The 11,971-nt window shown below is 49.1% G+C and overlaps 1 protein-coding gene across 1 annotated transcript; it reads left to right on the top strand.

The window, feature by feature from the left end:
- Position 1: 1 nt before the first annotated feature.
- On the top strand, positions 2-11,631 carry LOC147342828 (conglutinin-like). The gene is made up of 7 exons (XM_086381765.1): positions 2-774; positions 1,576-1,654; positions 6,593-6,708; positions 6,988-7,095; positions 7,401-7,508; positions 7,880-7,996; positions 11,090-11,631. The coding sequence occupies exons 4-7, from the start codon at positions 7,047-7,049 to the stop codon at positions 11,455-11,457; spliced, it is 642 nt and encodes a 213-aa protein (XP_086237891.1). The 5' UTR covers positions 2-774; positions 1,576-1,654; positions 6,593-6,708; positions 6,988-7,046; the 3' UTR covers positions 11,458-11,631.
- The last annotated feature ends 340 nt before the right edge of the window (positions 11,632-11,971 follow it).

Raw genomic sequence — 11,971 nt, 5'->3', positions numbered from 1 at the left:
CCTATAATTAAGAGAATTGGATAGTCATGTGCGTCTATGGGGTCGCACAGAGTCGGACACGACTAAAGTGACTTAGCAGCAGCAGCAGCAGCAGTGAGTGAATAAGGGTTGGGCAGGGGATGAACAGAGAGCATAGAAAGCCATCCTGAGGCAAGTGGAGAGTTGTCCTAGATTGACAGCAGAAAGCAAAAGAGTGACCCCTGCCAGATGGCAGCTCCCCGAGATGCTGTCTCCCACAGGCTGTTGCCTCAGCAGCCCTTCACATGCCCCACTTCTGCTCAGATTGGCCAAGCAGCTCCCAGCTCTTTCCTAGTGTCTGAGCAGTAATGTTGAGATGAAGGTGGAAGAGAAGTGGCCGCAGGGTGCTAGCTCTTGGACTCTGCAGAGGAAGGCTGCTTTTGCAAGAGTTGTAGATCACTGTACAACTTACTGTTCTTCTCTGGACCTTGGACCCCTGGACATCATGAAATACAGACACCGATGCTGCCATTTTACTTACAAGGCTGAAGTGGGGTACCCATGAGATCCTGGGCTGAGGGTGCTCTTTGAACTCTAATGTGTGTTTAGTCCTGTCAACATTAGTGGCAGGTGGACCCTGAGCTCAGGTGGGGATGAAATTGAGTGAGTCAATAATAAGGAAATTACCCTACTTCCCGAAGAGAATTCTCAGGAAACTGGGGCTGAGGGTCAAGTTATAGGGCAGATATAAAGGGCCAATGCTTACCCGGGAACTCTAACATGCTTGGATATTCTGGACCCTTACAGGAAGCAGTTGTGAGTATCTCTGTCCTTGCCTCTTAATTTGTTTTCCATATGCAGTGAATATCTCCTTGCCTATGTGGGTGGTTGAAGAAGGCAGGGTGTGTGTAGATCTTCCACTCCAGGAGGTTCAGTGCTGGTGGTGGGAGCAAATGAGGCAATAAGGGGTGCTCTTTACTCTTCTCCCTTTGTTTGGTGGGAGATGTCTTTCCAGGACAGGGAGAGGGGGAGAGTTGAATGTGACATCCAACCAGATGTCTGATGCCATTGTCTGGAAGTCCCCAGGGTAAATGCAATTCATCATCCTCTTGGAAGGAGGCACTTCTCTGCTTAGGAAACCCCTTCCCTCCCACTACATCAGCCTGCTTGGCAATCCTCGGTCCTTTGCACGGTCCCTCGGGCTTTCTTCCAGGTCTCTGCAACTCCCATGATTCTTTTCCATGCTCTAAACATTACAGTTTCTCTCTGAGAGAGGAAAGAAGCCCAACACTGGGAGTGACCCACGTCCTGCACCCTGATCTCACTTAGCTCCTGAGTCCCTTTCCGATGGTAACCAGAAACTCTACTGGACGTCAGCTTTCCTCCTTTGAAGCCAGCTTCCCCCTGATGGCACCCGTCTCACACGTCCTCTCTACCAAGAGGCCCCTGTCCCAAGTCCTCTTAGGAGGTCTGGGCAGGACTCTAGGTGTACCAGGAACTTTCCTGGTGGAGCCCTGGAATGACAAATCCTGAAAAATAAGCAGTCATGCACCTTTCTGTGCTCAGGACAGACCTTACCAAGAATTATCCCTCTGGCTTTCTTTTTTTTTTTTTCAGATAGCACTGCAGACTCCAGTACTAGTCTGTCCAGAGCAGCAAGTGACAGCAACTAGGAAACAAGTCAGCATTGTAAGAGGTAAAGCAACCGACTCACTGGTATAAAAAGGGATAAAGAGACCCAGAGAGGGAAGGGTCCCACCCAACAGCCCTCAGTGAGTCCCTCCTGGTGTGACAATGGCCTCAGTGAGGCATTCTACATCCTGGCCAAAGTGCCCCTGACAGGGATGACAAGCCCCAAAAGGGATGACCCAGACCATCTGAGAGTAGGTTCATGCTGCTGGCAGACCAGGTCAGAGGCCCAGCTGGTCCACACATGTCCTCCCTGGCCAGACCTTATCCTAACTTTCCCTAAACTGCTTTTGGAGCTTGGTACTCTTGGCCCCAGAGGATGGGAGAGGAGATGGGGGAAGGGCTTCTCCTGACCTCCAGGAGCTGGGCCAGCCCTAAGCCTCGTCCTTGGACCAAGAGCACCCCCTCTCTCTTTTCCTCTGCCTAGGACATGCTTCTCCTCCCTCTCTCCATGCTGCTCCTGCTCACACAGCCCTGGAGATCCCTGGGAGCAGAAATAATGATCTATTCCCAGAAAACAATGGCCAACGCCTGTACCCTGGTTATGTGTAGCCCCCCCGGAGGGTGGTTTGCCTGGTCGTGATGGACAAGATGGGAGAGAAGGTCCCCGGGGGGAGAAGGGAGATCCAGGTAGAGCTGGGACCATGGGCTTGCCCTGATGGGAAGGGGTGGGCACTGGAATTGTAACCAACCCCAAAACTCTGAATCTTCTGCTGTGGAAACCTTGAAGATGGTCTTCCCAAGATGGGAGGAATCCCCCAGATTTTCAGTGCACCTAAAACATGGCTTTACTGGTTGGCAAAGACTGGCTTGCCCAAATCCCCAGCTCCATAACCACCTGTCCTGATTTCTCCCCTAGGATCTTCTAACCCTAACCACCCCAAGAATGTACAAACAATGAGTGAGCAAGTGGTATTTGGATCCTCTGCTCCAGAACTCTTTGGGATTCCCAGGTGGTGCTAGTGGTAAAAAACCTGACTCCCAAAGAAGGAGATGTAAGAGATGCAGTTTTGATCCCTGGGTCAGAAAGATCCCCTGGAGGAGGGCATAGCAACCCTCTCCTGTATTCTTGCTTGGAGAATCCCGTGGACAGAGGAGCTTGGCAAGCTTTGGGCCACTGGGTTCCACACGACTGAAGTGACTTAGTACACTCATGTGGGAGACGTAGGAGATGTAGGTTTGATCCCATGGTTGGGACAATCCCCTGGATAGAAAATGGCAACTCACTCTGTTATTGCCTGGAGAATATCATGGACAGAGGAATCTGTCAGGCTACAATCCACAAAGAGTCAGATGCGACTGAGTACATACACTCCCAAACTTAACTGTTGTTCATTCGTATTAAATGTTGCCTCTGCAGAATGTCAAATATTTTTGAACTGATGACTGTCGTAAGTTTCAGTTTAATCATCTGTAGATGAGAATAATATCAACCACCAGTGACAGAGAATTGAGCCAAGGCTTCATTTCTTTGTTGGGTCTTCAAGATAAACTTTTATTCTTCTGCTGTCCCAACCAGCTGAATTCGCCTGAGGTTTCCAAATGTACTGATTATTAAGGGAATTTTCTGGAAACACTGCCCCACAGGAGAAGATCTGGTTTTTACTGACAAGAAGTGAGAATTTGATGAACCAGCGACAAGGACGAGGGGATCACCATGGCCCTGGGCCAGGGTTATGGGGGATAAACTGAGTTCTTTCATCTTTCTGGAGTTTGTGTTTTGATTGGAGAGGAAATACATGAACCAGATTAAAGCTGAAAAGAATACATAACATCCCTAGGATTTGTAGGGTAAGAGACAATATCTGTCTGTCTTTTAGAAAGAAAGTAGCTTCCAACATGAATGGGCTGGGGCTAGAGCAGGCCTCCTAGAAGTGATCTCAGAGGAGGGGTGGTATTCAAGATGCCAACTCTCTCTAGCTCCCCGAGGGGCCCTGTATTGAAAAGTATCCCTTCTTCTACCTCCCTGCTCTCATGGCTGCCATGGTTTGTACACAAGGATGGCAACCTCGAATGCTCCCTTCTAAGGAGTGACTTGCTTCCAAGGTACCTGCTGCCCTCCCCAGCCAGGGGGGAGCCCAGGAGAGGCTCAGCCAGGGACCAGGTGTCTCTGCCTGAGCACTGTGCACCAGGGGGTCTGGGATGTGGGGCCTATCCTCCGGGCTCCCATTGATTGCCTAGTGAGAATTGGAGCTAAGAGCAGGACCCAATGTCCAGCACAGACACTCTCATCACCCATCAAATACTCCAGTCTCCCTCCACCTGCACATTCTTGGCCCGGGCAAGACTGGCCCTTCTTACCCTGGGGGAGTGGTTTCCAGATCTGAAATGTCACCTCTCCTCTCCAGGGCTCTGAATCCTCTTCAGCCTTGAAGTCCTGTTCCCTATGAGTACGTGTGTGTCCATGGGTTGAGGGTGCTGGGATGGACAAGGGACATCTCAGAAGCTGTTTTCTTCACTCATTACCTGTGCCTCACAGTTTAAACTTCAGTGACAAATTCCTTGTAGACCAGGACCTGGTGCTGACATTTACTTCCTGCTCAGTGCTAGGCAGAAAGCCATGTTCCACAGAGAGATTCTCAGTGAACAGAGAAATGAAATAATGAGGAAATGAACAAATACGTGAATGAACAAGTTAGTAGTAACTGACAGATTTCTTTTGTTGTCTTTTTGCACATGAATGCTTACTCACAACAGTCAAAAGATGGAAACAACCCAAGTGTCTATCAACATTTATCTGAGGTGAATGAATAAAGAAAATATATTGTATTCATACTATAGAACATTTCTCATCCATAGATTGGAACGAAGTACTGATAATGTGGTACAAATTGGATGAGACTCAAGAATGTCACTCCTAGTTTAAAGAGGCAGACACAAAGGGTCATATATTGTATGTATTTATATAAAATATACAGAATAGCTAACAGAGACAGGCAGCTGCATAGAGGTAGCCAGGGCTTAGGAGGAGGCAGGGAGGGAGTATGGGTATGAGCTTTTCTCTGGGATTAATCAAATAGTCTTGAACTAAAGAGTAGTGGTAGTTGTACAATTATGTCAATGTTCTAAATGCCACTGAATTGTATACTTTAAATGATTAATTACAGGTAATTCCTGGAATCCAGAGGTTAGGATTCCGTGCTCTCACTGCCAGGCCTCAGGTTCAATCCCTGATTGGGAGACTGAGAGCCTGCAAACTACACAGCACAGTAAAAAAAAAAAAAAAAAAGTAATTTTTATATTATATGAATTACATCTCAATGAAAAAAGAATAACCAAATTCACAGAATTGAGTGTATAATTCTTGAATCAATAGGCATTTCTCCCTTTAGTCTTTGAAGGCAAATCTCTTATAATTTCAGACTTAGGCAGCCTTCTTAAGGTAATGTGATTTTTTTAAATGTTTGGTCATTTTTCCAAAGCAAATTAGTATATGATCACTAAATACAAGAAGATGGAAATTAAAATTGCCTCAATTGTGCTCCTTAGAAAGAACAACTAACACTTGTCTATGCTCTTCTTGTGGTTTTTTCAATGTGTGTTACATGTGCACATGCCTGAGACATGCGTGGACATGTTGAAGAAATGGAATCATATTAAATAGTGTTTATAACTTACTTTTATCACTTAATAATGCACAATAATATCATCTATCTTCCATAATTTTAAAAGCATGTTACATAGTTTTTTCTCTTCTTTATATTAAATAAAATTGATCTATAATATATTAGAATCAGATGTACATCATAATGAATTCATATTTGCATATATTGTGCAATGATTGTCACAATAAGTCATCAACACACATAGTTAACGATTTATGTGTGATGCGAACTTTTAAGATCTGCTTGCTCAGCAATGTTCAAGCATGCAACCCAGGATTACTAACTATAGAACTTCGCTGTACATTATATCCTGGGACTTAATTGTTTTTAAACTGGACCCTAGTACCTTTTGAAGATTTCTATCCATTCTGCCCACTTCTCAAACCCACCTCTAGCAACCACAAATCTGTTCTCTGTATTGTGAGTATGTTGTTTCTATTTGTTTTCTTAGATTTCACATATAAGTGAGATCGTATGGTACCGCCCTTCCCTGTGACTTATTCCACTAAACATAGTGCCTTGAAGGTTCACCAGTGTTGCTGCAAATAGCAAGATTTCATTCTCTTTTATGGCTGAATAATGTTCCATTGTATATGCACCCTGCAATTTCTACATCCATTCATCCATCCATAGATACTTGGGCTCTAGGCTGCATCCATGTCTGGGCTACCATGAATGATGCTGCAATTAACTTGGGGGTGCATATATCTTTTCAGGTTAGTGTTTTCATTTTCTTTAGTTAAATGCTCAGAAGGGGAATTGATGGATTCTATGGTAGCTCTAGTTTTAACTTTCTGAGAAACCTCCATGCTGTCTCCATAGTGGCTGTTCCATTTGCATCCCTACTGCACAAAGCTTTCCTTTTCTCTACTTCTGCAGCACTTCCTATTTGCTGTCTGATAATAGCCATTCTGAGAGGTGTGAGGTGACAGCTCATTGTGCTTTTGATTTCTATTTCTCTGGTGCTAAGTGTCAGGTGTCATTTCTGCCATAAACTTTGGTTCTGGGGAGGGGGGAGGGCAGGGAGTCCATGGTCCAGGGTAAAAGCTGACAGACTTAACTGCCATAAATACCGTGGCCTTGGGGCAGGGGCAGGTGCATTGTATGCAAAGCCAGGTGAGTCTTGGTTTGGATCTGCGTCCAATTCAGCAAGCCTGTTTCTTCACTTGTAAAATGGGGATATGGATATGCATTTCTTGATAGCCACTGGACCAGTCACCTGGAAGGGCAGTGTCTACACCCTACAGAACCCTGAAAGAACGCCAAGGCCCTGACCCTGCAGGCAGCTGGCTCCTCCTGGGCCAGGATCAGCTTTATGTCCATCTCGTCTGTGCCCACAGGTTCACCCGACCTGCAGGATGAGAATGGAGGCCTGGACCAGCTGGCCCCATAGGGCTGAAAGGGGACAATGGCTCTTCTGGAGAACCCAGACCAAAGGGAGACCCTGGACCACCTGGTGAGCAGCTTGGCATGGAATGCAGGTGTCTGTAGATGGCGTGCTGCCACTAGGCCATGGCACTAGGCGTGCACAGATTCTACCCCAGGAAGAGGAAGGTCATTCTCAAGGTGGCACTGGGTTATCTCAGGGAAGACTACAGCTCCTGGGGAGGGTGGAGAGTGAGGGCAACATCTTTAGGAGGAGGCTCCCTGTCTGACTTCTACTACAGCCCCATCTTTTATGCACTCCGTTCCGAGGAGATTCAGTGTCACTGACTAGGCTGGTCGTTTATCCCAGGGCCTCCTGGTATTCCTGGATCAGCTGGAAGACAGGGCCCCTCAGGGAGGCAGGGGAGCATGGGACCTCCAGGCACACCAGGCCCCAAAGGAGAGACTGGGCCCAAAGGTAGGAGGGTGGTATGTGGTGGGTGAGGGAGGGGGAAGGGAGGGGTGACGTTGGCAGCCCTGGTGGGGACCAGGGTATGTGCACAGTGCCTGGAAAAGCCTGGAACCTCTGTGCCTGGTAGGCCTGGCCTGGGCCTCTCCACATTCCCACACTGACTGAATTTGCTAGAGGAGACCAAGCAGTCAGGAGCAGTCTCCCAGGTCGCTCTTTTACCCGGAGCTGTGGGTGACAAGCTGCACTGCTGAAGAAATGGTACCTGCTGAGCGCACTCTCAGCCATGTTTCTCCAATGTGTTCCATCCTCAGGAGGAGTGGGTGCCCCAGGCATGCTGGGCATCCGAGGCCCCGCAGACCTCAAAGGAGAGAGAGGTGCCCCCGGGGAGACTGGAGCCCCTGGACGTGCTGGGGAAGCAGGTGAGCAATGGATATAGGGCTGGGCTCATATTCCCTTGTGCCTACCCCCACGAGCCATCATGTCAGAGCTGGCATTTCAGGGAGAGAGCCAGTGTTGGGTTTTGGGAACTGTCTGTCTCCAGGGAGAAGGTGCTGAGAGTAGCAGGGACTGTTTGTATTTGGGAAGGCTGGTTGTTAGTTTATGGGACAGTCAGTGTATAGAGAGGATGCAAGAAGAGGATCCAGGCACAGAGGGACATTTGTATGTGGGAGGGTGTGCTGCTTGGGGAAAGGAAGTCCATGTGTGGAAGTTGGGGGCGGTTGGGGGGGCAGAGCACAAAAATGCTAAAATATATGTTCAGCACTCACCCATTTCTACTTCTCTTATCCAGGGCCTGCTGGAGCTATAGGTCCACAGGGCCCTTCAGGTGCCAGAGGCCCCCCAGGACTGAAGGGGGACAGAGGTGATCCTGGAGAAACAGGAGCAAAGGGGGAGAGTGGGCTTGCAGGTATGGAAGCCTTGGGGGCCCCATTAGGGTTTGGGGCAGGGAGGAGGCCTTATTCAGCTCAGCTCTCCTCTCAGGTAACCCATTTACAGGTGGGGGTCAAGCAGGAAAAGCTGACAGGGTGTATGGCGAGGTGGACTCTGGTCTTAGCCTCTGTGACTCGCTGGAGGAATACCTGAGCAGATTTTCTATCTGATCTTTATGACAAGCCAACCTCACTCTCCAGTTCATCAGATAACCTTGAACATCAATAATTTAATGGATGGGAAATACTCAAGCTATGTGTATTCCTCTCCTACAACCATACCATCCTCTGCAATGCAAAAGGAAGTGCTATCAGATTCCTAGAATTTGGAATTAAAATGACATCTGGTTCACTGTCAGTGAGGCAAGGGACCTGTCAGGGATACTGTTCACAAGAGAACCCCAGGAAATCCCGTGGATACAGAGGCCAGCTAGGTCAGCAAAGGTGGGCTTCCTAGGCCTCTATTCCACCTCCTTACCCCACCCCCAACTTGAGTCTCCTCCTGGACTCTCTTCCCTTGAGGCCTGGGCTCTGAGTGACCCTAGGCTGTTCTGGATCTGTCTTCACTTGGCGTCTCTCTCCTTCAGAGGTCAATGCTCTCAGGCAGCGGGTGACAATCTTAGACAGACAGCTGCAATGCTTCCAAAATGCCTTCTCTCAGTATAAGAAAGGTGAGTTCCTGGACCTGACTCTTGCCAGGCCATGAGCGTGGGCCTCAGACTTAGTCTAGGCTTGGCTTGTAGTTCTCTTGGCTGGGTCTAAATTGGACTTGCTGGGACCATGACTGGGACTGGACCTAGACCTTGGGCAGGAGCGGGTCTAAGGACAGGTTTGGGACAGAGCCGTACCCCACGTGCTCCAGAAGCTCAAGTAGACGCACAGGACAAGGAGGAGGATGCGGTCCATGTCACCAGTTCAGCAGACCTTCACCACAGCCTACCCTGGGCAGGTTCCTATGACAGACAAGGGGTCACCCAAACCAGGATACTTTTCTTCCATCTGTGGGGCCAAGTGTCCAAATGCCCAGAGAAGAAGCTGCACAGCCCAGGGAAGCAGAGAATCCAGACATGACCCTGAGAGCGGGGGTGGGATGCTGCCCGTGGGGTTCAAGGCTGCTGGCGACCAATCCTTGGTGTGTGGCCACCAAGTATCTTACCGTAAAGATGTCCCTGGGTCTGGAAGGAATAGGCTGCCTCCAGTCTCTGGCCAGTGCTGGACTCTTCTGCACCTCTTGTGGAGTTTAAAGCAGAGGTTCTTCCCTAAGCCTGGATCCTAATCAGGCTAAGGCCTCCTAGAGCACACACCTGAGTGCCCTGCATCTTTGAGACACTCCATCAACTACCCCTCCTCCGTCTCTCCTCTCCCTGATGACAGCTTTGAATGCACATCACTTATCAAACCTGACTGATCCAAGAAAAGGAGAGTTTTCTGAAGGAGTAGAGCATAAAGGGGCCTGATTGGGTGAGACATAGGGTTGGTTCCTAAGAACTCAAGCCAACTAAGTACTGAAGTAGTGGGATGAGAATTCTCAGCAGTTTATGTGTTCCTTCTTGCACAGTCATATTTACATATCTATTTACTACCTCATTCCCTGGTAGCTCAGCTGGTAAAGAATCTGCCTGCATTGCAGGAGACCTGGGTTTGATCTCTGGGTTGGGAGTATCCCCTGGAATGGAAATGGAAAACCACTCCAATATCCTAGCCTGGAAAATCTCATGGACAGAAGTCCCTGGTGGACTTCAGTACATGGGATCAAAAAGAGTTGGGCACAACTTAAAAACTAACCCTTTATGCAGACTTATATAAACAAAGGTGAACTTGGGCATATGTGCTGGCCACCTGTGTGTATGTAAACACCATCACTCAGTCCACACCATCTACATACATGAACACACATGCAGACATATGCACACCCATCCTGATGGACCTTGAGTCAGCCCATGTACCTTCAGATGGACACACGGATGTATTCACGCATGCACACACACACCCACACCCAGATGCATGAGACATAAACCAATCATGGCACACAAGCTTGCACTGACCTTGTCCGGGGCTGTCTGGGCGCCATCCGACTATGTGGAAAATCTGGTCTCCGATTACTTGTTGAAGCTACTCAGAGGAAAAGGGCAGTGGGTTAGGGTGCAGCCTGGGTTCAGAACCAGTCCAGTGAGCCCTCTTAGGAGCCCAGAAGATTTCCATGCAGACCCTGGAAGTCAGAGGGGTGTGGATGGGATGGAATAAAAAGAGATACGTAACACGTCACATCAGGGATGCTATTTTGCAGTGTACCTTTTCCTTAGAAATAAGGGATTAGACTCTGAAAAGAGAAATGACTTTCCCTTGTCACCTGGGCTGTCATTGCCAGGGTAGGGCTGAACACATGACTTTCTGAAGCCCAGACAGGGCTCTCTCCAAAGCTGATCCCACCCTGCCCTCCTGCCCCCACATAGAGCTCTCAGATGCCGTCATCCCCTGCTCAGTGGTCCAGGGAGGCTGACTGGCCATAGGTTCACCTGCGAGCATATGGAAGCCAACACTGGACTGCCCCCAGTGCAGAGGTCAGCACTTGGCTGCTCTCAGATGCACCCCTGTTGTCCCCTTTCTCCTCACCACTTCACACAGCACAGAACGGCTCAGACAACTCCTCATGCCCAGTCATCATGCAAGGGTGAGAGTGAGCCACCTGTTTGGTGTTTTCCACACTCTCAGGAACTGCCCTGGACTCTACAGTGTCATTTCCCTGCCAATGTCCTTCCTATTTACACAGTAATTAAAATGCTGGATTCTCGTGAACAGCACGGGGAAGAACAGAAAGTGCATGTGGGAGCTGTAGTGTCACCTCCAAGGTCTGATCCTCATCTACATTTGAGAGTTGGGTGACTTTGGGCTTCTTGCATAAGCACCTGAGTTCCAGGGTCCTCACCTCTTGCATGATGGATGCTTGAGAGCTAAGTGCCTTGCTTTTGTGCTATCTGGTGCCCTGGTACCCTCGTGGGATCTGGGGACTCCAGTTGAAGCACAAGGTCTAGCTGCTGCACATCCCTAGCCTGATTCTCCTCTTCCCCTAGCGGTGCTCTTCCCTGATGCCCGGAGTGTCGTGGCGAAGATCTTCAAGATGGCAGGTGCTGTAATATCATATTTGGGTTCAGAGCATCAGGAACAGCTGGCCTTCCCACGCTCTGCAGCTGAGAATGAGGCCGTGACACAGGTGGTCAGAGCCCAGAAAAAGAATGCTTACCTGAGCATGAATGACATCTCCACAGAGGGGAAGTTCACCTACCCCACTGGGAAAATACTGGTCTATTCCAACTGGGCCAATGGGGAGCCCAACAACAGTGATGAGGGACAACCAGAGAACTGTGTGGAAATCTTTCCTGATGGCAAGTGGAATGACGTACCCTGCAGTGAGCAACTCCTTGTGATCTGCGAGTTTTGAGCTCCCCCACCCACCCCAGGGAAGGGGCAGTGCCCAGAGCTGTGAGCTGCCAACATCCCAATAAAACGTTGACCCTCTGCTGCTCAGGGCTTCCCAATTGAGCCATGGGATGAATCCACAAGGCAGGCCTCCTATGTAACTCCTCCATCAGAATAAAGTTTGAAACTGGCTTCACATCTGGAAGATTTGTCACAAAAAAGGGGGGGCAGCCTGCGACTCAGGGGCAAGGACTAAACGGAGGTCTCCAAGATGCCCCTGTGCAAAATCCAGTGTCTCCTTTTCAACAAGGCAGATGTCTAGCCCTCCACCTCTGCCAAACATGGACTCCATTTGACCCCACTGGTCACTGCTACCTCCTTCGCTTTCCTCTCCTGCCTTCAATCTTTTCATCCTTCAGCCTCTTTCACTCGTATCTCCTCTCCTGGACTCCCACAGAGAGGAGCAGGCACCTCAGCTCTGGCTCCCTTCCCTCCTTGCACTCACTCTAGGCTTGGGCTCATCCTCTGCCATGGTT

This window comes from Bos grunniens, chromosome 28, assembly GCF_055505025.1.
Source record: "Bos grunniens cultivar Pamir isolate PY7600 chromosome 28, Bosgru_T2T1.0, whole genome shotgun sequence".
Classification (NCBI taxonomy): Eukaryota; Metazoa; Chordata; class Mammalia; order Artiodactyla; family Bovidae; genus Bos; species Bos grunniens.
This window is presented reverse-complemented; position numbering and strand designations above follow the sequence as displayed.

Coding starts and splice junctions, on each gene's coding strand:
- LOC147342828 (XM_086381765.1), top strand. CDS start 7,047: ATGGGACCTCCAGGCACACCAGGCCCCAAAGGAGAGACTGGGCCCAAA. Junction 7,096..7,400: donor AGGAGAGACTGGGCCCAAAG/GTAGGAGGGTGG, acceptor TTCCATCCTCAG/GAGGAGTGGGTGCCCCAGGC. Junction 7,509..7,879: donor TGGACGTGCTGGGGAAGCAG/GTGAGCAATGGA, acceptor TCTCTTATCCAG/GGCCTGCTGGAGCTATAGGT.